General features: G+C 39.1%; 1 protein-coding gene across 4 annotated transcripts in view; it reads left to right on the forward strand.

Annotated features, from left to right (window-relative positions):
• The first annotated feature begins 924 nt into the window (after nt 1–924).
• Nucleotides 925–24,799, forward strand: part of Sgpl1 (sphingosine-1-phosphate lyase 1) — a 50,475-nt gene continuing 26,600 nt past the window's right edge. The window contains exons 1-3 of one of the 4 annotated variants that reach the window (XM_026405832.2): nt 925–1,009; nt 1,609–1,678; nt 21,013–21,178. In XM_026405832.2, coding sequence (XP_026261617.1) covers nt 1,652–1,678; nt 21,013–21,178 — 193 coding nt within the window. In that variant the 5' untranslated portion in view covers nt 925–1,009; nt 1,609–1,651. The other 3 variants (XM_077798552.1, XM_077798551.1, XM_026405833.2) reach the window with 3 other exon arrangements.

Consider the following 24,799-nt stretch of genomic DNA (forward strand, 5'->3'; position numbering starts at 1 on the left):
CCATATCTGTTGGGGGCTGTTTCCTGGGTTCCATTAACATTTCTTTGGGGTGGACTTTGGCCTAGGGCTTTTCCGGGATTTCATTAACATTCCATGAGTTGTCCTGTTTCCTGGAATCATTGTCAGCATGGCCTCCATTTTAGATTTCACTCGATATTAGACCGGATTTACCTAACTACACTGACTACCTAATTTTAAATCTGGCTTCAATACTGTATGCAGGTCCTGGATGCAACTATGCTGCCTTTGGCTTCCAGTTAATCAGTGTCATAACAATATGGGCAAAATCATGGAAAACCTATTTGATAGTCAAATGGAAATGAAGGGTGCCATTTGTGACCCTGATGGGTCCTTTCACTTGACTGTTGTTAGATGATTCTCAACATTGCTAATGAAAATAAAGTGGGCAGCATGTTTGCCCAACCCCTGGTGTAGGAGAGGAAGGAAAGGGGCACTTGGGCGTAGTATTTCCATTAAACAGTCTACATGTGCCCTTTTGTCATGCACTCAATGGAACAAATCGTCTCTGAGCTAGGAAAGCGACAAGGGGCAACATACTTTAAAACCTCCAAGCCCTCCCCTAGAGACCATGTTGGCCTAGTCTCTCAGGGGCTTAAAGTTACCAAAAGTGATCTAAAGTTGTTTTTAACAACGTGGCTTGAATGAGAAGCTGGTAACCAACAGGGACCAACTGCAGTTCCAGGCCTCAGTGCCGGAGACCTTCCCTGAAAGGCCCGGGAACCCCTGCCTGGCCAGCAGGCGGCGCGCACGCGCTGTGGGGCCCCGAGGAGAAGGGGGACCTGGTGCCGCGACGGGACGTGCTCGCGGCCGGCAGCGGCGGGACCGCGCACGCCGGGGCTCCGGGAGGCAGCTGGCTCCTCCAGAGCCACTTCCGGGAGGGGCGGGGCCGGCCGCGGTCCGACCTCCAATCTCTGCGGCTGTGGCCACCCTGGGAGCTCCAGCCCCGCGGTCCGCGAGTCAGTCGGGCGCTGAGGAGGAGACGCGGGAGGTGGGACGGCCGGCGAGGGAGAGTACCCTGGGCAGGAACCGGCCAGCTGGTTCCGGCTGAGGAGGTGGAGGGGCCCCGCGGGCTCCGGCTGGGGAGAGCCGGCCCGCAGTGAGCCCGGGAGGCGGGCGGCCGAGGCCGGGCGGGCGCGGGCCGGGGGTCCGGGCTGAGCGGATGGGAGGCCCGGAGTGGACGGAGCGCGGGAGCAGGGGCCGGGCCGCCCGGGCTCGCTGGCCCTTCTGTTCTGGAGGGAGCCGGGGCGGGGGGGACCCCGGGTCCGACCCTCGGCCCGGGTTAGGTGCTTGGGGGGCTGGGACTCGGCGACCCCTGACGAGGGTGGGCGGGGCGTGTCCCCTGGTGTCTGCCCGTGTGCACTGCTTTGTGGGAGGCTGGATCTGGGTCCGCGTCGCCCGCTGTGGGAGGAAAGCAAGTTGCAGCAGGATTCTGATTTTCTGGTTTGGGGTGGAGTGTGATATCAGGGAGTGAAATCGAAGCGATCCAGAAAGGGAGAATATTCTGTCTTGGCTGCTTTGGTGAATCTGGGTGGACCATTGGGGCCGTCTCAAGCTTTAGAAGTAAACAAACCTGTTTCCCTTTTTCAGAAGCTGCAAAAGGGGGGCGCCGGGAGGACGTCGGAATAGGAAGATGCCTAATACCGACCTTCTGATGTTGGTGAGTCTTTCCCCGAGGTCCTCCTCCTCAGACGGTTCTTGTTCCTGAATTTTTATTTTTAGTCGGAAGGATCTGAGGGTGGGGATTTTACCCCTGATGTTTTCTTTTGGTAGCTGAGCGTTGTTGCCATCTTTTGGGGGAGAGTCATGATCAGGATGAATAAACAATTGACCAAAATATATTAATACAGCACACAGAGACCTTAGAATCCCCGCCTCTGTGCTGGAGATCAACTCGGCACCTTGCCCACATCAGGCAAGTTCTCTATCACTGTGCTGCATCCCCAGTCCCTTTAAAATTCTTAAATCTTTTTGAAAATTCTTGCAGGTGACTTTAATCTCTTTCATTCATACTACCAGAGCAGTTTAAAAACTCCTATTTATTCATTTTATGCTGCTCTTTCATGTATTAGTTTAGCAGCATTTGTCTCCTAGAGTTTTGATTCCTTGGAAGGCAGATAACATGGTTTATATGTTTAGAGATGAGTGAACAAGTATCAAAGGGCTCTGAATATAGTAAGTGCTTAATAAATGCTTGTTGAATTTTTTTTGAACTAGTCTGGATTTAAGTTGTTGCCTGATTTTGTGGAAGCTGTTTTCTTGCTTCCTGAAATCTTTTTTAAATATTTTTTAAAATGTGGTGCTGAGGATTGAACCCAGTGCCTCACATGTGTAAGGAAAGCACTCTGCCACTGAGCCACAACCCCAGCCCCTCCTGAAATCTTTATGTGTTTTTTTTTTTTTTTTCACTGAGCAGGAAGAAAAGCATTACAAGATGCACAATGACATTCTATTCTTAGGACATTTATGATTCTGTGATTCTGCATAGGCTCTTTAGCATGAAAGTTGTGGGGAGCCCACAGCAGTACAGAAAAAGTATCTGGGTTTAGTTTTTGTTGAATAAATCACTACTCTGAGTCTGGTATCTCCTTGTGCACTATCAGTGATTTAAGAACAAGTTTCCCACGGCTGTGGTTATGGCTCAGTGGTAGAGTGCTTGCCTAGTATATGCAAGGCACCACATAAAAATGAATAAATAAAATAAAGGTATAATTTTTTTTTAAATAACAAATTTCTCTTTATCTCATTAACCTAGAGAGTTGGTTGTTGTCATTGAGAAACTGTCAAAAACTAGTTGTATGGTTCTTATATTAGCACTGACTTTCTGTAGTGGTAAACCTGTAAAGTCTTCAGGAGGGATAATGAAGAGGGAAACTAAGTTGTGATCCCTCCTGGTTTAAAGTTGTTTTTCCTGAATGTAAGAGCAAAGGAATACTTGGTTTATATACAGAGCCTGATGATAAGTTCTCGAAATATATTCTTGCCCCAAGTGTCATGGATTTTCAGTAGATGATAAATAGCCTTATGTAATTTAAAACTTGTATTATAAGAACATTATGTTAGAAACATTGTAAACTGTAAATAAGAGAAGGAGACAAATCTCTCATGTCCTCTCCTGCTTGCAATAATTTCATCACCCAGACATAATCACTATTAGCGTTTTGGAATGTTCATGCAGAATGGCTTATAACAATTGGAAGTTTTTTATTTTCCTCTTATAGATTGATATGTTTACATAAATTATAGATTTCTATATTTAAGTAGGATATTTCTCCATATACAGAGTTGTGCTTATTTCTTCTAGGGCTTATGAGTGAACTTTAGCAGTCTAAGCAGTGATTGCATTTATTTAGAGTATTAACTTTGGAGTCAGTTTTCTTTTGAAATATTTCTCAGCTGTTGCCATATCTTTTACTTCCTCACCTAATAATCTAGAATGTTCAGTATTGCTTTGCTTTTTGCTGTAAGGATTAATTTATGTAAGTGTGAGTGGCCCTTGATAGTTATCATTTCCTGAAGATAATGTACAGGTTGCGTGAAATGCTTGTACTGGAAAAGCTGTCATCCCCTCCTTGATTGCAATGTTCTATAGGCTAAATGGTAAAGAACCAATGGCCAGCACTGGGGTTCTCAACAGGACACTAAACTGTCATGATCGAAGTTCAGCATGCTCTAAATAGTTTATGTGATATATAAGACAAGTTCTTGGGCCTCTGACTCGGAAGAAAGGATGCAAATGAATGAAAAAAAACCTCGGTGCAAGGCAGTATCTCATAGACTCTCACAATTAAAAACTGTTAATTATGATATTGATCATATAATTATATGATGCAGCTTCTTATATTGCATATGAATCCTTTTTTTGGAACATCTCTGTTAAATGGATACCCAAGTCACTCATCCCTTCTGCTAGCAGAATAAGAGGAGCAAAAGCCAGGAACCAATACAAGGTGGAGTCAGCAATAATAGCATCACTCTTATAGTTAACTTTTATTGAGCATATATTATATACTAGGTACAAAATATATATATTCTACATATTTACTCAATTTTCATAAAAACCATTTGAAAAATATGCTGGCATCCTTCTTTAATAGTTGAAAAACTATACTTATAGCAGATATCACAACAGTGAAGTAGCGGGCCAGATCATACCTCAGATGGTCTGACTTCAGACCCCTCCCTCTTATCTACCTTGTGCCAATGGTGTATGTTCATGATATGGAACTGAGTTTGCTGACTATCCACTGGGACTGACAAGAGAGGGTTAGTGTAGAACACAAAGATTGGATTGCTCTGCCCTCTAGGGAGCACTTTGGAAATGTTGGGGTGAAGGAGAAGGGAGTCTTTGTCTTCTAATATAGTCTTGTCTGAAAATACATTTCATTATAAAATTTTCTTGTTAGGAACACTATGTAGAAGAAGGGATTGAGAAGGAGGGAGGAAGGGATGGCCTGGGGAAGTACAGAGGAATGAAATCTACCAAGTTATACTGTGTCCTTATGTGAGTATACCGCAATGAATCTCATGTCTGTGTGTGTGTGCGCACGCTTGTGCATACACACATATATGATTATATATAATTATAATGCACTAATTAAGATAGCTATGATAATAATAGAAGGGAGATTAGTAAAACAGCAAGTGGTTTGAGGGAGGCAGGAGGGAAGGTATTGGGGAGTGAGATTGATTGTTTTATGTTATGTGCGTGCACAAATAAGATATGATGAATTCCACTATTATGTATAATCATAATACATCAGTAAAAAAAGAAAAACATTAAAATCTTGTTTATTCTACATTGTAGTTAGGTCATAATATTGAAATTTAAAGTTTGTATCTCTATAGATACAATATTATAATCTTTGGATTTCACTTCAGAATAGTAAAGGGGCATTATAAAATATTTGTTATTAAAAAAGATTGGGTTTGATAGGGGTGAAAACCGCTTGTGTGGACAGATGCTGAGAGAACACCTGAAATCATCTGACACTCACACGTAACAGCTGAATCCACACGAGGGAGCTTGGGCTGTCACTCTTCAGTGCATTTCTGCTCTCAATTTTGTCCTCATTTGAGGAGGGTGGTTTGCCTGCCTTTTCCCATTTGCTCACATGTGCATGTCAATGACTGTTAATACTTTCCATCTGTGTCCCAGTGAAAATAAAACAAGTATGTTCCTCTTCTGAGAGACGTGATGCTTTCAAAGGGAATTCAAATCCGGCAACTTGGTAGCCTCCTGTCTCTCTTTCAGCAGCCTTTCTTTTCATCCATATTCTTCTAAGTGCCAGTGGGCGGCGTTACTTTGCAAGTTGCCAAATACTTGTAGTTTAAAGGAAAAGGTACTTAATAAAGCCAGGTGTACTCCTTAGATCACTTTTCTATTTTCCCATTCAAAGATGATGATTAAATTAGCTGGTATCACAGGTAAATCAAGGTTAGCATTTGTGGCCTGGTAGTACTGCGTGGGGTTTGAGTGGTAATTGTTTATCTAGGGCAGTGGTTCTCAAACTGGAGCATGTTTGCTCCCCAGGAACATCTAGCAATCTCTGGGAGACCTTTTTGGTTGGCACACCTGAGACCTTCGTCTGTTGGGTGGGAATGAAGAATGCAACCAAACATCCTACAATGTACACAGTTCACAAATAGAATGATCTAACTAGGAATGTCAGTAATGCTGAGGTTGAGAAACCATAGTCAGAACTTCCCTAACAGAGATAACTGGGTGTCAGTGTAGTCTGTGCTTTACTATAGATTGGCAAATGAGTCTTAGAGTTGGTGGGTCTGTTCCCTTGTTACTTACAGTTGTTGTGACTGTGAATCAAGCCCTGCTGCTTTAGAATAACCTTGGAGAGTGTGTAGCATGGACTGCAGCAGAGCAGAATTTTTAAGAAATGCTTTTCTTCTCAGTATTTCATCAGTCTTCTTGATTTCAAGAACAGCAAACCTCCCTCAGTTTGGGGTTTTGGTTCTTGGTTCAAAGTCAAATCTTTACATGTCTTTGAGTGTTATCTTTGAACTCCCTGAAACCTTTTTCCGGATCCCCCCCCCCCCCCCGAATTTTGAATGGAATGTAAGCAATAAACTGAATTAAAAGCTCATTTATATTATTTGTGCCTATTTTTTGTTTGTTTATAAAATTAGAAGAAAGATAAAATTCATTGGAACTGGTAGATAGGACATTTAAAATTTATTGACATTTGGGTGGCCATTATAGGATGAACAATATTTGGTATTGTTTCAATCTTATAAATGAAGTGGTACTATGATACCTTCTACAGCCTTTGGTCTAAACAAAAGGGGAGTTATAAATAGATAAACACCCAAATCCCAGTATTTGGCTTAGTTTTGCAGTCTGTGTGTCAAGAATTCTTAGTAACATTTGCCTTCTTAATTCGACATTGCCCAATCTAATATCATATACAGTTTGTACACCTAGGTGGCAGAGTTAAGAACCATCCTGGGGTTAAGAATTTTCTATAGAGAATTGATTTGTAGTAAATCAGTCCACTTGTGTAAACATCGAGAACCCAATTACTGAAAGGAAAACCATACTGTGGGGTGAGGGGAGATAGGAATCTTCTGGAAAGATGCAATAGTGAAAGCTGTAAGTAGTGTGTTGAATGTACCTCTTCTCTCTGCACACCCCCACAGCGTGACTGAGGTTAAGAGACTGTCTACGAAGGCTGGTCAGGGTTAAGGAAAACCAATAGGGGATGGCCAGACGTCCCAGGGCTGGGGGGAGCCTTTGCCATTCTTAGGCCTGAGAGGGCAGGGGAAAAAGTAGTTTCTGGAAACTTGACAGAGTTTGGCTAAAGGAGGGGCTAGCCTGGAGGATTGCAGCCACTGTCACCAGTAGCCCAGGAGGAAGGACATCATGTTTTCCCACCCTCTGATTCCCTACCCAACCCAGCTGGAAACCGAGGAGAAGGAAGCCTGGGTTGATTTAATTCGGAGGGCAGCCTTGTGAGATGCACAGCAGAGTTGGAGAAAGTTGAATGGAGGATCTGGAGGAGAAAGGAAGAGTAACCAGCATGCTGAAGTTGAGGTCAAGTTAGTTTTAAAAGGTACAAGTTAATGCTTGAGCAGAATCTTAAAAATGGATAGGATGTAACTGTTACGGAAAAGAAATATTCCCACTGGTCACAATTGAAGACTAGATTCAGAGGCAAAGTGTTGTCACGGCTTTGGCACGCCCAGAGCTGCTTTGTCCCAGTGGTAACCTTAGCATCCTAATTGCCTTCATGAAGGGCCTTTCAAAGTCCTGTGGTTCAGCTGCCTTGGTGCATAGCAATCCCTCCTACACTGCCCTGTTGGGTGTGAGTGCTGACAGTGCTCTTGGGGAGTCTTTGTGCTGTTGGATGACTTCATTGTGGGAAAGTTTTTCATTTGTCTAAATTACTGCATGTGTAAGGATTTGGCTTGACTATATATAACAGAAAAAGCTTAGTAGAGTTTTTAAAAGACAAGGATGTATTTCTTTAAAGTAAGAGAAATTAGGAGTAGGCACTCTTGCCCGATATGACCATTCCTTTGGGTCTTTGAGGTTCCAGGCCACCTCTGTCTTGTGATCCCACCATCAGTAGTGGGATCCCCTTCTGGTCGAGGGTAGCTGCTCTGGGTTCCACTTAATGAGGTTCATGTTTCATTCAGCATGATGAGGAAAGGGAAGAAGAAGAGCTCATTCTCTATTGAAATTATAGATGCTTTTATATGAAGTTTATTAAACATACAGAAGAGCCTTTAAAGCACATATCTATATTTTACAGAATAATAAAGAAAACAATCATGTAATATGCATGTTAAGAAATAGAACATTTACCCTGAACCTCTTGTGCCTACCCTGTTACAGATATCTCCTTCTGTTCCTTCTAGGGGTAACCACTGTCCTATTAGGATAATTATTTCCTTGCCATTTTTTTAAAAGCCATGTTATCACCTATGGGTGCATCATTAAGTTTTGTTTCTTTTAGTTTGAAGTAAATGGATTTATGTTTATTTTTTGTGATTTTTTTTTCTTTGTTGTTCAGTATTTGAGATTTGTCCACATTGTCACATGTCACTTAGTTGACTCATTTTCATTGCTATATGGCATTTCATTGTAGGACTAAACTGTAATTTATCCTCATTTATACCCAGGAGTGATATTGCTGGATTGTAAAGCCCACACCCTTGAATTTGCTAGATGCTGTCACACTTTTCTAAAAAGGCCAATGCATACTGTCAACAGTTTGTGGGAGTTCTTATTTCTGTACAGCTTTGATGAATTTGACATTTATAAATCTTGATTTTTTTTTTTGCCAGTCTGGTAGGCAGGTAAGACTTAATGTGCATTTCCTGGTTACTGTTGAGGTCAAGTACCCCTTTAAATGTCTGTTAACCTTTGGATTTCCTATTTTATGGATGTCTCTTTAAAACATGTGTTTTAACAATCGTCTGTTTCTCCTTGTGATTATATTAGATTTTGTTGTAGTATATGTTGAAATTTTGTGCTAGATGTGTACAGATTTTGTATTGTTACATCTTACCTAGTGAGTCAAGTTTTTAATCTAATAACTTTTTAAAACTTAATATAGCCACATTAGTTTTTTTTGACATGAAATAGGCATATGTAAAATTTGATGAATGAATGAATTTCCTGTTGTATAGGCAGAAGATGCAGAATAGTCCTCCTAGCCCAGTCTTCTGTCATATTGTCATTTGTGTGTCCTGTTGTCCCATGAAGTGAGTAAATCATATTTGAATTAAAAAACAAACAAAAAATACAACGAAGGGCACAAATCTTAACTGTATAGGTCAGTAAATATTTCCATATGATGCACTATACTACTGTCCAGATGAAGGTCTAAAAATTTTCAGCACTCCAGTGGGCTTCCCACATTCCTTCCCAATTGATATCTACCAAAAGTAATCATTCTTCTCACTGTAGATTAGGTTTGGTGATTTTGAACTTTAAATGGAAACATACAGTATATTCTCTTCTGTGAATGACATTTTAAAAAATTTTAATTTGTGGTACTGAGAATTGAACCCAGGGTTGCTCTACCACCAAGTTACATCCCACCCCACAACCACCACTTTTTTAAAATTACCAAGCTAATTCTTAACCCTTCTCATTTTTTGTTTTGAGATAAGATCTTGCTAAATTGCACAGGCTGGCCTTGAACTTGTGATCCTTCTGATTCAGCCTCCTAAGTAGCTGGGATTATAGGCATGCACCATTGTGCTGGGCTATGATTGATCTTTTTTTTCAACATTTTGTCTGTGAGATCTAGCTAGGCTCTTATGTAGCAAGGCAGTGTATAATATATACAATGTATAAATGTATCACAATTAATTTATTCATTCTGTAGTTGAAGAACATTTGTGTTTCTAGTGTTTTGGTTATTATGAATGTTACTGTTACATTCTTGAACTTGCCTTTTGTAACCCTAAAACATAAATACATAAGTACACTTCCTGTATCACAGTGTGTTATGCCAAACAGGTTTCCAAAGTGGTTGTCCCACTTTTCATACCTATTGGGTTTTCTTAATATAGAACTTTTAGATTTAGCTTTGGGCAACAAATGTTAATTTCTGTCATCTGCAAGTAAACACTTGAAGAGAGCACCAAGAACCCTGCCTGAAGCAGCATAGGTACTTTGTAAATGTGAGATGCCCTTCCTTTTGAGTAGAGCCTATGTTATATTTATAATATCTATAAATATTATTAACATTTGATGGGAACAAAAAAGCCTCGATTTTTATTATTTAAAGGGTCCTGTTAAAGGTCAAATTTAGAGTTGTAAAAAACCATTTTAAATAGTTTATTTCATGGCTAAAATCATAATCCTCTGGAACATTTTAGAGTTGAAGTAGCTCTTGTGGTTTATTTACACTCTATGCTCAGTATTGGGGAGCCCATGGTATCTGAATGCTTCTTCTGAAGTATTTAAATGTGCTGTTTTGAACTGCATTTTGGCAGATGGTTCTAAAATCGAATAGATTTAGTTTCTGAATTCCAGTCTTAATGGTATCTAGTCTTTGAGACATTTGAGGCAAATAGAAAACAAGTTTTCTAACTCTTAAGAGAAGGCAGTCCAGGGCAGATATGAGAATGCTGTGGAGGATTTGTTCCTTGTCTAGTTTTAATTTTTTTTATTTTTAAAAATGTGTGTGTGTGTGTGTTTGTGTGTGTATATGTGTGTATCAGTTTGTTTGTTCAGGGTGGAAGAAAACTTGGGGTGTATCACTCAGTCCATTTTGAAAAGCATTTTCTTCAGATGATTTTCCAAGAATCAAGATGTAACAGTTAATAGCTTCTGTTTGAATGACTGAAAATATACAAGTTTATGATTTGCAAACATAGTGGGTAAGTGATTTAATTCTATTTTTTTGGTAGGTAAGAGGGCACTTGCAGCCTTCTGACTGATTTAGTAGGTTGTTGACTCAACATAATTCTTACCAAACTGAGGCGCAGCTCCTCACTAAAATGCATTTTATTACCACCATCTGCAAGAAAATATAACAGAGGTGTGGGAGTTGACCTATTGAGAGCCTCTCTGGCTTCTTTGTTATTTTGCTTGAACTCAGCAAAGGTTGCTTATCCTAGCTGATTGCTAAGAGGAAAGGAAAATGTTTACCATCAGAGAATTCAGGCTTATCAATATTTATTAAGTATTTATTATCTGCAGTCATTTTCTTACCTCATTTAATATTTATAACAACCCTAGGAGTAGATGGTAGTGTTTTTTTTCCCCTGTGAATTTTTTATTTTTGCAGATGAGCAAATTCCAGTCACATAGAAGTTCAATAATGTGACAAAGTCTCACAGCTTCTTAGTGATTGCTAAAGTTGGAGCTTTTGATTACCAGTGGTGACTTTCTAGGGCCACATAGCTGCCTTTCTGCAGAACACATCAACATGTCTTTCAGAGTCATAGAAGTGATGAGAAGTCAGTTCTGGGAGGACTCTAAGGTGACTGTCTTTCTCACATGTCCTAGGGAGTTGCTGTAGTGTGTATTCAGGAATTGCCAAAGAAAACAATGGTTTTACAGAGTTTCATCATTTTAACAGTAATTGTGTTTCTAAGTTCTTAAAAATAAGCTTTTAGACAGTAATGACTTTCTTTGTCTAGTTTTATACATAATTGTCCTACAAATTTATTTTTCTCCTTTTTTTCCCCCCTCTTTTTCAGTACCAGGGATTGAACCCAACAGATACCCAACCTGTTTTTTTATTTTTTTATTTTGAGATGGGGTCTTGCTAAGTTGCTTAGGACTTTGCTAAGTTGCTGAGACTGGCTTTGAACTTGCCATCTTCCTGTCTCAGCCTCCCAAGCTGCTAGCATTGCAGCCGTGTGCCACCACATCCAGCCTGTTCTGCAAATGTCTAAGTTGCTTAGAAACTTATGTTCGATCTTATTTGGAGTTCAGAATTGTACTCTCAATTCTGGAACTGCAGTTTCTGTTGTCTTTGGCTCATTTGGAAATTTTTCAGAAGAGTCCCCCCCACCTTTTCTTTCTTAAAGAAAGCTCGTGAATCCAAAGAATCTTAGGGAGCTAGTCTTAGCTGAGAGAACATCCAGTGATCACAGATGGCATTGCTGGGTCATGGTGCTTTTTAAGTGTAAAGCTCAGTGAATGTTTTGTATATTCAGAGATTTGTGCAGCCATCACCACAGTCAGTTTTAGAACACTTTCCAAAGAAACCTTGTATTCTGCAGTCATTTCCTTATTTTCCTCTACTTCTAGGAAACTACCAGTCTACTTCTGTCTGCTGATTTGCTTGTTCAGGACATTTTATATTAAAAAAAGTTTCATTGAATTTCATATATGTAGTTTCTCATGATATGATCTTTTGGGATTGACTGTTTTCATTTATTACAGTGTTTTCAAGGTTCATCCATGTTTAGTATGGGTCAGAACTGCTTTCCTTTTTATTTTGGCTGTAGGGCTTTTCCTGGAGAATTTTAAATAGTGGCTATATACAATAGTGTTTCTAAAATTCTCACCTACCAAAGACATAGGAATCTTGGGCTTACTTTAATTGTAATAGGGCCTTTTATAATACCAAGGCTATGCATTTTTAACTAGGGAATATGGGCCCCAATGACTGGCCTTCAGGATGTCCTTAACTCTTTTATAATTATTTATACAAGCTTTTATGTTTCTAATCATTTCTGGGGAGGGGTTGAGATTGGAGGAATTATAAAGATCTCTAGCTTTTGTTAAAAGATAATGTTCATCAAGTAAAATCATGACCTGCATATAGATATAAAATGAACAAGTTGAGGATTTTATTTTAAAGGTTATTTATACATGTTAGTTTTTACATGAGTGCCACAGGGGTTATATGAGGATTTTATGTACCTTTCTATCAGTTTTTCTGTGAACCTAAAATTGTCCAAAAAGTCTTATTTTTAAAAAGAAGATTTTACTCAGAATGAGGAAATCAGGCAGATGTTTTAACTAGTTCAAAGGCCAGTAATATTGAAATGAATATGCAAATAGAGGCAGAACTAGTTTCCACAGTGGAGAGGGAAGTCAGCTGAACCTTACAGGACCTGGCACAGTTCACTGGTTTATAGATGAAAGGTAATTTGTATTGCTGTCAGTCTTTAAAAGTGGCTCCTTGGAGACTGGACTTGGAAGGCAGACTTTTCAAAGGCAATTTTTTTCAAAGGCTGAGGGTCAGTTGGAGACCCGCAGATAGGTACCTGTTTTATTCTTTAGAACAAATTTGCATTTCAGAAATCTCTAGAGAAGTAGCCTTAGCAACTTACTTAGGTTGTTCAGATGTTTAGTATTTCTCATCTCTGATAGCAGCATGACTTTCAAAGGGATGGTATTTTTACAAATAGTTAAAAATTTGGAAAAATCTGTGTTTCTTAACTCCATGACAAAGGTTTAGTAAGACAGGTAAATGGAGGGAGAAACTCAGCTCTCTTCTTCCCTAGCTGTTGATGTGTTCAGAGAAATTAAGGCTGTTCTGGGTGAAGAACATGGGCTTATTTCAGTAGATCTTATTATCCAAGAAATTCCCTTTTCTAGTCTTCAAAAGTCAATACACTTCTTTTGTACTTTGAAAGATAGCCTCTGTGCATATGCACAGTAAGTCACTTAGCTATGTATTTTAATAGACTCTGAGAGTTCATAGCAAATTTAATAAGACATCATATGCAAGCTTGAATGAGTTTTTCCCTTTGTCCTACCTAGTTGCCTTAGGCCAAGAGTGTATTTACCTAAAAAGCCCATAATCACTCTTTTCCTCTGTATTGCTTGGCATGATCTTCTGCTTATAGAACTTAATTTTATGCATTTTACTCTTCTCTCCTCGTTTAAGTTCCTTAGAGTACTGTGTACCACCGAACTACATGATGTATTTTAGAAGAGAGGTTCTAAGAATTTAACTTGACATAATCATCCTATGTCTTTACTTCATTCTTTGTCCTGATAACAAGCAAGTAAATAAAATGACCTTAAAGCAATGTTTCGCCCATTAGGTTTTATAAGCTTAGTCACATTGGTTTTCTCTGAGTGCCCTCCGGATGACGTGGGCACATTGTATTCTGTCTCCTTTCTGTAGCCAGGATTATTTTGTGTCTCAGATGGAAAGATGCTTTCCTGATTATTCCAGTATTAAGTGTAGAGCTGTTAATTTTGGAAGTGCTTGTTGAGTAGTACTGAGTATGCATATCTGACCTTGACAAAATATGGCTGGAAGGGAACCTATGGATTGTTAAACTTTTCAAGATGAACTGCTCAGTTACTGACATCTTGACTCACATAGTGGAATCTTAGGGGAAGTATGTGGTTTTGCTGTTGATTGCCTAAGAAGTGATGATTCAGTCACTCAAAACATTTCTGAATCATACCAAGCATGGTGGTGCCCCTGTGCTTGCGGTTACTTGGGAGGCTGAGGCAGGCGGATTGCTTGAGCCTAGGAGTTGGAAACCAACCTGGGCAACATAACAAGACTCTGTCTCAAAAGGAAAAAAAAAAAGAAAAATTACGTGTGTGTGTGTGTGTGTGTGTGTGTGTACACATTTTCCTTTCCTTTATCTGCAGTAACTACTGGTTACTTGGAATGATGTTTAGTTTTGTTGCTCAGTTCTCACTTCTTTAATGACCCAAGGGAGTTTTCCCTTTGGGCTTGTGATCTGTTTTGCTGATAAACTCTAATGCCTTTTGAAGCTCTAAAGACAATAGTGTTTTCTTACCTGTTTGCTTTGCACTTGAAGTTCTGCAGAATGTAACATGAAAGACAAAAATGTTGAGTTACCTTTGGTTTGTGTATTTTTAGAACATAAGTACAGTAAGGATAAATATACTAACTCTTTGGGTTTATTTTATATTTTAACTTCACCCTCTAAACTGAGGTTTGGTCCTTAGACCATTTGATCTTAGGACTAAGGCAGTGGGTGAAAACAGGTTTTTCCTTTCCTCAACTGCCCATTCTTGCTTTAAAGCTCAGATTTCTGCTTTCTGGAAGAACTGCTGGATGTTGAATCATGCATTTGTATTAGAGGTGAAGAAAGTGGAAGGATTACAGGGTGGAAGATTTTGATTTTCATTAGTGTCTGGCCAAAGAATAAATATTAGCCAGGAATAATTAGTTGATCTAATGGATTGATGTGGCTAGTCTCTAACTTGGACAGTTGGCAAGAAAGCTTAGTGGGTATCTGTTTCCCCCTTGGAGATCTGGGTAGTCACTAACTTTGATGATTGTGTCTAAGTATTATGCTAAGTTAGCTGTTGGATGATTCTTTTATAAAAGAAAGAGATGGGAACATTTTAAAATCATGGTATGCCTGTCAGAAACACCTGGGGGAGGTTTTTCAAAAGACACATTTCTGGGCTCCATACTGCACTTTTAAAGAACCTCTAGAAGATTCATTAAGCTCCTTGGATGGTGTTGATGCACCTGGTTTAAGAAAAGTGTTGAATAAGAAGTTATATTCTGGCCAGCCTGTGGTAGTGTACACCTCCAAATCCAGAGACTCTGGAGGCTGAGGCAGGAGGATCACGTTTGAGGCTATCCTCAGCAACTTAGGCCCTAAGCAGCTTAGCAAGACCCAGTCTTAAAATAAAAATTAAAAGGGCTGAGGATGTGGCTCAGTGATAGAGTGCCCCTGGGTTTAAGCACTAATAACAAAATATGCCTTCTCTGGACTCAAACTAGAGTCAGAACCCATATCAGAATCTAACCTTTTTTTTTTTTTTTTTTTGTGGTACTGGTGATTGAACCCAACACCTTTTGCACGCCAGGCAAGTTCTGTACCCCTGATCTACATCCCTAACACTTTTAAAAAATTTATCTTGAGACAGGGTCTCCCTGAGTTGTCTAGGCTGGTCTCAGACTTAAAATCCTTATAGGCATGTGTTGCCATGCTCAGCTCATTTTGTGATTTTTGAAGACAAGTCTTCCAAAGTACTTTCCAAAGAACTTTCTAACTTTCTTTCTTTTGGGAGCAGATGAGTAGTGTGAGTGGTGAAAGTCTGGCAGAATGAAGCTTGTAGTTTGAGAAGGCCATTCAGTAGCTGCCCACATCCCGGAAGAGTCCAGCCTTTGTGGACACCTCATCATCTGGCAGTGCTGGCTTTCTTAGTAGCGAAGCCATGGGCTCTTAATTTGGCTCTTGGAGTAAACTAGATGAATGGACTTAGAGAATTGTTAGTTTTGTTGAGCTCCTGCTGTGTTAAAGATGCTGTTTTAGGAGGTGCAGGGGCTATGAGACCTATATACTTTCTTTTTTAAAAAATATATTTTTAGTTATAGATGATACAATACCTATATCTCATGTTCTTTTTTAACATGGTGCCGAGGATCGAACCCATGCCTCACCTGTGCTAGGCAAGTGCTCTACCATTGAGCCACAAACACAGCCCCTATATACTTCCTCTTATTTGCATTCTTATCAGCTCCAGTACCATAAGAGAGGTCATGTGTTGAAATCTTTTTCTTATTCTCCCTCACTGGGATTAAATGCTTTGCCTCTAGGTCAGATTAACCCATAATCCAATAGGCTAATGTAGTTTGCCCCTGTTTAGCTCCTCAGAAATAACCTGAATTGAGGCATCTCAGCATATCAGATATTCAAAGAAGACTAACATGGTGTGAATAGGGAAGGAACTTTCCCAGAGGCCAAGTTTTATAGTTAATCTGCAGAGATCAGTAACATTAGACTTTACTGTTTTGAGTGTCTCCTTGAGTAAGTGACAAACTTTCTTGGGACTCTCTGCCCCAAGTCTCTGGTGGTCAGCAATCTGCATTGGGTCAAGCACATTTGAAAGGTACGTGTTATTTTAGGAGCCCAAGGAAGCTGGCTTGTGTGCATTTTGCTTTTGACTGTACAAACTGTAGTTTTGTACTGTGTAAAAATCAACACTGAAATTGCTGTTATGAGAAATAGTGATTATATTAAATTCTCATGCCAGCTCCCTCTAAATGTTAATCTGTAGTTGTAACCTAGCTACACAATTTTTTTATACATTTGTTTATTTTTATGTGGTGCTGAGGATCGAACCCAGGTCTTTGCATATGCTAGGCTCTACCGCTGAGCCACAACCCCAACCCCTAGCTACACCATATATCTGGGAAAGATTCTGCCCAGAATATGAATCATAACAGGAAAGCTCTTGGGGTGTCACTGGACTGAAATGTGTTAAGGGATCCTCTGCCCAGGGACACTGAATTATGGGTTGAAAGAGTGCTGAATACTGAGTCAAGGGGCTTGGGTTCCTAGGTTTCACCCAGCATGAGCCTGTCTGTGCAAGGTCAGCCACCCATTTCTCTTCGGGCCTCAGCCTGTGAAGTGGGAATACTGAACTTGATCTCTAATGCTCTCTTTCAGCTCCTAAATCTGATGCTTCCCAAGGGCTGGGGTATTGCATCAGGATCCAACCTGAGGTTTGTGCTGTTTTCAAGGCCCAAAGGAATTACCTTGTCCTTTTTTTCAAGATAGGATGCCTTACCCCACAGAGCCCAATAATTCAGTGAGCTCTCAGTGCTATGAGGTGCTTCTCCACTGGGGACTGAATCTAGATTGTTTGTAGTAACCTAGAAGGACCTTAGAATGATGCCAGGAGATGTAATTTCTATGACCAGCTAATCACCTACTCAAAAAGTTGTCAAGACCCATCCAGTTACAACCTAATTCTGTCTTCAGAATTAGAGAATTTAGAGATTATCTCCTCTTAAAGTATCCCTTTTGAATTCAGGGATTCCCATTATCCTCTTAAGAATCAAACCTATTAACAAGAAAATATATTTTCATTGAATTTAATTATATAAATGTTAATGAGTCATGTCTTCATATTTTAATTTAAAAACATTTAAAAAATTAGATTGCATTTGTTGTTCTTTGCTTTCTCCCTAATATAGGTTCTGTTATTTTTCAGTTTTGTTTTAGGAAAATTGATTACAGTCATTTTTTGACACTGGTAATCTCTAATTTCTGAGCAAATTAGAAGTTAGTATCTGCAAAAGAAAAGCTGATCTGAGTGATTATTCTTTCATCTTTGCATCATTGTATTCATTATTATGCACACTATCTACGTGTGTGTGTGTGTGGGGGGGGAGGGGTAAGAGAGAGAGATGCTGGGGATCATACCCAGGGATTTACACATGCTGGGCAAGTGCTGTACCATTGAACCACATCCCCACTCTTAACCCTTTGGGTTTGGTAACAGCTTTACCCTACTAAGCAGTTCTTCATAGGGCATACCTTTGATGACAGACTCTGTGGTCTTTCCAAGATTCTGAATGGTACTGCCACTGCTTTGTAGGATTGAGGTTATTGATAGCAACAGTGGGCTCTAGGGGATGGCCACCAAGAACTGTGGGGGGTGGACATTGCAGATTTGGTTGTTTCCATGGATGGCCCTCGAGGGAACTCAGTACTTGCAGTAATTGTCTGTACCACATTCTAATTACTAAGGGTATTGTCCTAGTCCATTTGGGCTGTGATAACAAAATGCCATAAACTGAGTGGCTTATAAACAACAAAAATTAATTTCTTACAGTTCTGAGGGCTTGAATGTATAAGATCAAAGCAACAGCAGATTGGGGGTCTGATGAGGGGCTAAAAGGTCTCTCTCATAGGAGTTCATACAAATGCTTCATAGAAACTGTCTTCTTTCTGTGTCTTCACCTGGTAAAAGGGATGAATTAGCTCTTTGGGCTCTCTTGTATAAGAGCACTGCTCCTATGATGAGAGCCTCTGCCTTCTTGACCCAATCATTTCCCAAAAGCTTCCACTTCCTACACCACCAGCATTAGAGCAGTAGGTTTCAAGGTGGAATTTTGGGGGAACATAAACATTTATTTGGTCCATGGCAGGTGTAAATGTTTTTAAAAAGCACCTGTTAAGCACCTGGCCTCTCTAAGCTTTCATGATCTTATAGCAGTGCATATGGATAGGAGTAGAAATATAGGAAAAAGAGAAGAAATAATGCAGGTGAAATTTGATAAAAATCAATCAAGTCTAATCAAGAAAAAAGCAAGAATACAAAAATCAATATCAGTAGAAAGGGAGCTATCAGAGTAACCCTACAGATGCTAAAAATATATTAAGGTAATATTACTATTGTATACCAACATATGCGATAGCTTACATAATATGGTCTATATTAGAGAAGAATCCATGTGCTGAGAACAAAGTGTATTCAGTCATTGATGGATGAAATATTCTATATGTGTCTGTTAGTCTTAATTATCAATTGTATTTTTTACTTCTGTAGCTTCTTTATTTAGTTTTTGTTTGGAGCATCTATCCAATAGTGACAAAGGCATGTTAAAGTCATCCAGGATTATTGTGTCGTGGTTTATTTGATTCTTGAAATTGAGAAGGGTTTGTTTGATGTACATAAATGCTCCATTGTTTGGGGCATAAATATTTGTGATTGTCATGTCTTGTTGGTGTATAATTCCCTTAAGCAGTATGAAATGGCCTTCTTTGTCCTTTCTGATTAACTTTGGCTTAAAGTCCACTTAATCTAATCTGATTGCCCAAACCCATTTTTTTTTTTTTTTTTTTTGGACTGGGGATTGAACTCAGGGGCATTCCATCACTGAGTCACATCCCCAGCCCTATTTTGTATTTTATTTAGAGACAGGGTCTCACTGATTTGCTTAGTGCCTCGCTTTTGCTGAGGCTGGCTTTGAACTCATGATTCTTCTGCCTCAGCCTCCCGAGCCACTGGGATTACAGGTGTGCACTACCATGCCCAGCTCCAAGCCCATTTTAAATATAGGCCTACTGTCTTTCTTCTGGCCTTAGTACTCTGACTAATGAGTTTGTTAATTTACTTGGCCCTGCCCACACTGTCCAAGTTTTATTCAGTACAAGTTGTGTGTTGGGCACTGTGCTGTATGTTGGGGCTTGAGTACTGGTAAGACACATGTAGTCCCTACTGTTCTCTAGCTTTATTTTTTATCACACGGAACCTCTGCCATTCCCAGTTTCTTTTATGCTTTTGCAGCTGTTCTTTTCTCTTCTGGTGTGACTTTTTTTTTTTTTTTTTTTAACTTTTCTGCCTAGAGAATTTTCTTTTACCTTTTTAACTAGCTGAGGTTTTATCCTAATTTTCATTATCTCAAGTAGAGTGAGGTAGGGCTTCCTCAGTGATCTCTTAAAACTTACCTATGTCCTTCTATGGCTTTTCCTCTGAAGAGTTTTTGTTGTGTATGTGTGCGTGCGAGAGAGAGCCTGTGTAGGTATGCATGCACCAGGTATACAGCAACAAACAGATGCCTCTCCTGCTAGGTTGTAATCTCAGTAAGGACCAGGAGCTATGCTGCTTACCCAGAGCTTCTCCAGCTTTGTGCCTTCAAAATGCTGAATAAGTGAGTAATAAGAAGCTATCAGATGAACTTATTTTTGCAGGGCACTATGGGGGTTATAAATAAAAAAAGAACTAGTCTTCCTTCAAGGCCCTAACCTTGTAGCCAGCGAGATAAGAAATAGATGAGTAGACTGCAAGGCAGGTTGGGATCAGTTTTATCACGAGTGAATACTTGAATTTAAAGGGAGAGATGAATTCTCACAAAAAATATTCTGGTAAGTTTACAGATGACGGTGTTTTCTTCTTGTTTATGACAGGGATACATTGTGAGGGATACAAATGATGATAAAATATGGAACCTGATGTAGAATTTTACAACTCAAGTAGAGCCTTACAACAGGGATTAGCAATCTGTAGCCTACAGGCTAAATCTAGGCCATGAACTAAGTTATTCTTACACTTTTTAAATTGTTGGGAGGAAAAAGATTTTGATGTGAGAAAATTAATATGAAGTTGAGATTTTAGTGTGCATTATTAAATTCTGTAGGAACACAGTCGCATTCATTTGTTCACATATCATCTATGACTGCTTGCACTGCAGCAGCAGCAGAATATTTTTAACAATGATTGATTTGCTATGTCTGGCCCTTTACAGAACCAGTCTGCTGACTGTTGGGTTAGAGAAGGTAAAGATTCAAATAAAGTAGAGAAGAGGAGAAATGACATTTTTATTGAGAATGGTGGCACACACCTATAATCTGAGCTACTCAGAAGCCTTGGGAATCACAAGGCCAGCCTGGGCAACTTAGTGAGAGCCTGTCTCAAAAATTAACTAATTAATTAACAGGGCTGGAGATTGACCTGGATTTAATCCCCAGTACTGTCCAAGAAAAGGGTGGGGGGAACAGAGAATATTGGCAGTTGTATAAAAGCTTTAGAACTCATATGATGATCAAATTTAGCCCTCTTATTTTGCAAAATAAGCAGAAGATCAAAAATTGTGTCAAAGTCCACAGGGCTCACAAGTGGCAATGTTACACTGGAATGAATGGTGCAGAAGCTTTCAGGGCTGTAGAGGATGATAAGATTATTGCTGAGGTAGGGCTGCATCATGAATGGGCTTGCCCTTGAAAAATGAGAGCTGAGGAACAAAATAAGAACAGGCTTCTTTTCTGACTTTGAATGTAAAGTTTCTTTTTCTTTTTTTCTTTCTCTTGTATTTCTAGAAGGCTTTTGAGCCCTACTTGGAGATTTTGGAAGTATACTCCACAAAAGCCAAGAATTATGTAAATGGGCATTGCACCAAATATGAGCCCTGGCAGCTAATTGCATGGAGTGTCGCATGGACCCTGTTGATAGTCTGGGTGTACGAGTTTATTTTCCAGCCAGAGAGTGAGTATACTGTTCCTTCTGTAAAGGTATAGTGGAGTGTCACTAGCTGTGGAAGTCATGGCTGATGGGTTTGGACTAATTCTTGACTTCTGGTTCAGTTCCAGTTTTTAATTTTTTTTTAAATGGAGAGTGATAGATTGTTTCCTGGTTGGTAAAGGAAACCAAATAGGATTTTTGGGTAACCATTACTGTTTATATTGATTTTTTTTTTTTTGCATTTGTACCTCTAGCCCCTGGCAACCATCATTCTGTATACTTTTCTTTTAAAATAGTATATTTATGAAACCAGACTAAATTTAGAGCTTTTTATATTTCTTTGCTATAATTAGTATTAATCTTAGGTATGCTTTAAAAATTTTTGTTAATTTGTTTTAATTAACAAACAAAAATCATATCTATTGTGTATCACATGCTGTATTGAACTATGTATACATTGTGGAATGGCTAAATTGAGCTAGTTAACATAGCCATTACCTAACTCTTTGCATTTTTTTACAGTTAGATATCTACTTGCATTTTCAGTTTTGCAGCTCACTGTGCCAGGCATGTAACTTAACTGAGGTACAGCCTTCTGCACCAGGTATTTACTTACATCCTTTTTATGTTTAAAAGGGAATGTACCCTTGCATTCCATGAGAAAAGTTAATGGCAGTATATTAATAAGTTGTGCCATCTAAATCTTTGTGGGCTGAATTCCAAGCCAAAGTTGTTTTGTTTTTATTTGTTTTTGTGTTTTGGTACCAGAGACTAAACCCAGAGGTGCTTAAACACATTTGTGCTGAGCCACCTACTCAGTGTTTCTTATATTTTATTTTATGACAGGGCCTTGCTAAGTTGCTTAGGACCTCACTAAGTTGCTGAGGCTGGCTTTGAATTCGTGATCCTCCTGCTTCAGCCTCCCAAGCCACTGGGATTACAAGCTTGTGTCACCATACCTGGCTGTTTTGTTTTTAATAATACATATTTTTCTTTTTATAAAAATAGTTCATGTTTATTGTAGGAAATCTAGATATATGAATAAGCCATAGGAACAAAATTAAAATCTTGCTACCAAAGGATACCACTATTTGTATCTTTTTCTATGTCTAATTTCAATCAGGTTAACCCATACAAAAGGTAGTTTTTATGTCAAAAATTGTTGAACACTAATAGTTTTATACTCCTTTACACATACACACAAAAGCAGTTATTATTTTGTAAATTCCACATTGAATTTGAGATGCAGATCATAATATCTTTCCTCCAAAGATTCGGGATAATTTTAATGGAATTGAGGGGGTTTTATTTCCCCCTTAGCACCTTGATAAGGTAGAAATATGCTACCTATTGCTAAACAATCAAGTTATTTTTAGTGTGTTGCACTGAGGAGTCTAAAATCTGGACTCATATCAAATTTGGCTGATTTTTACACTCTGCATTCCTTTCTGCGGGGGAGACAGTTGTTCTGGAACCTCAGGGTGGAGACTAGTGAAGGTAAGAAGTGGGAGCAACAAGGATCTGAGCAGAGGTCAGCCGTTCTGGAAGGCACAGTCTTCCTAATTCTCTGTGGTAATCAGTCATAGCTATGCCTCCATACTGTAGTGTTGATTCTAACTGTGGGATTGTCCATAGGACATTAATGGAAACCAGTTTTATGGGGGGTCTTTAGCCTGGCTTCCTCACAATCAAATGGGCATAATATTACCTGCCCTAATTAGTCACAGGTAATATGAGCATCATTTGTGTGAAAGGAATTTGTAAACTGTCAAGAGCCAAACATTGTTATTCTTACATTGCCACTTCTTATTTTAGCTTAAAAAATTCTTAATAAAATTCTTTCTTAAAAATTGACAAAAATTAGGGCTGGAGTTGTGGCTTAGTGGCAAAGCACTTGCCTCGCACTTGTGAGGCACTGGATTTGATCCTCAGCACCACATAAAAATAAACAAAGATATTGTGTTCATCTATAAACTAAAAAATTTAAAAATATTTTTAAAAATTGACAAATTATATTTGTGATGTACAAAGTGATATTTTGAAATATGTATACATTGTGGAATGGCTAAGTCAAACTAAACATACACTTTTTCTCCCATGCCTTTTTTGTGATGAGAACACTTAAAATCTACTCTCTAGCAATTTTCAAGTATATAATACGTTGTTATTTACTGAACTCACCGTGCTGTTAATGAATCTCTTGAAGTTATTCCTCCTGTCTGACTAGAATTTTGTATCCCTTGACCAGCATCTCCTCAAATCTCACTTCCCAACCATCCTTGGTAACCACCACTAAAAAGTTTTGTTTACTTTTCTTTCTGTACCTCCAGGGACTTTACTTCTGAGGTGATCGCTTAAATTCACACGATATTTCACTTTAAATTTCCCCATTATTATGCTGTATCCATTCCTTTTGCTCTGTCCCTTTTTTTCCTTACAACTTTCACAGAAGTAGTTTATTCTTTTACTTTCCTCTGTGGGCACATTACTATACTTAAGGAAGGCTGGCCCAGTCTGCTGATTTTTAGATAATTTTCTACCTCATTAATTAATTAGTTAATTCATCTGTTAAAGAAGCAGTTCTGAGTCTTTATAAGTAACATCGTTAAAGTTGAATAAGCTGGGTACAGTGGTGCCCACATGTAATTCCAGGAACTCAGGAGGCTGAGAAAGAAAAAGAGTTAAATAACAAGCAGCTTAAGAATCCCACTTTGTTATTATTATTTGATAATATTTAAAATGTGCTTGTGAAGAATTTTTAATAATGTAGAAAATGCTCACAGTGAGAAGATGATGTGGTTACATAAAGAAGGCCTCGGTTGTGTATTACAGTGTGTAGAACTTAGGACTGGAAGGAAATGCTCTGAAATTCACACAGAAAAGTAACTACAAATTAATGGTTTTAGTTCCTTTGTCTTACTATTCAGACTGTGCCTTGGTGACTGGTTTTGTCCCAGGCATCTATCATCTGTTGATGATAGAGGGAGGTGGAAAGACAGGGAATGGTCTGAGCAAAAACAGAAGCCAAAACAACTAGCAGAGCTGCAAGCTGTCACGTAATAAAATACGAGAAGAGGGAGGTCGCTCTCCATGGTAGTGGAATGGAGAGCGAGTGGGAATGCCCAGGTCTCCTAGAAATGCAGGAAGTTCATGCCTGGATAACAGCTGGGTCTAGATTATTACAGTCTGATTTGGGATAACAGAAAATTCCTACTGTGCATTTGAAGTAGCATAGATTCCTGGAAGTTCTGGACTTAAAAAATGAAGACTTCAGTTAAATCCCTGTTGTCATTGATCTCATCTGTGGCCTTGAGCTAGTGCTCAAGCTGGATCTTCGGTGCCTTTTTTTCTATTGGATGGTGTGTAAAACCTTTTAGGCCAACTTCAGAATATTGTTGTCAGTCAGTTGAGACATTTTCAAATGTGAATATATTAGAAGGCATATCTGTCTATTTAGATGCCTGCAATGTATTTGTAATTATTATAATTGACAAAATCAGATTTCTGTGTTTATCCTTTATATACTGCCTGAATATATGGACTTTGGTTTCTATGATTTTCAGGCTCTTTTTAGATCCAAAAATTTTTGCTAGGATCTGTGTTGGTTGAGAGACTGGAGCATAGATCCAGAAAACAAAAACAAAA

Source organism: Urocitellus parryii, chromosome 5 (genome assembly GCF_045843805.1).
Source record: "Urocitellus parryii isolate mUroPar1 chromosome 5, mUroPar1.hap1, whole genome shotgun sequence".
NCBI lineage: Eukaryota > Metazoa > Chordata > Mammalia > Rodentia > Sciuridae > Urocitellus > Urocitellus parryii.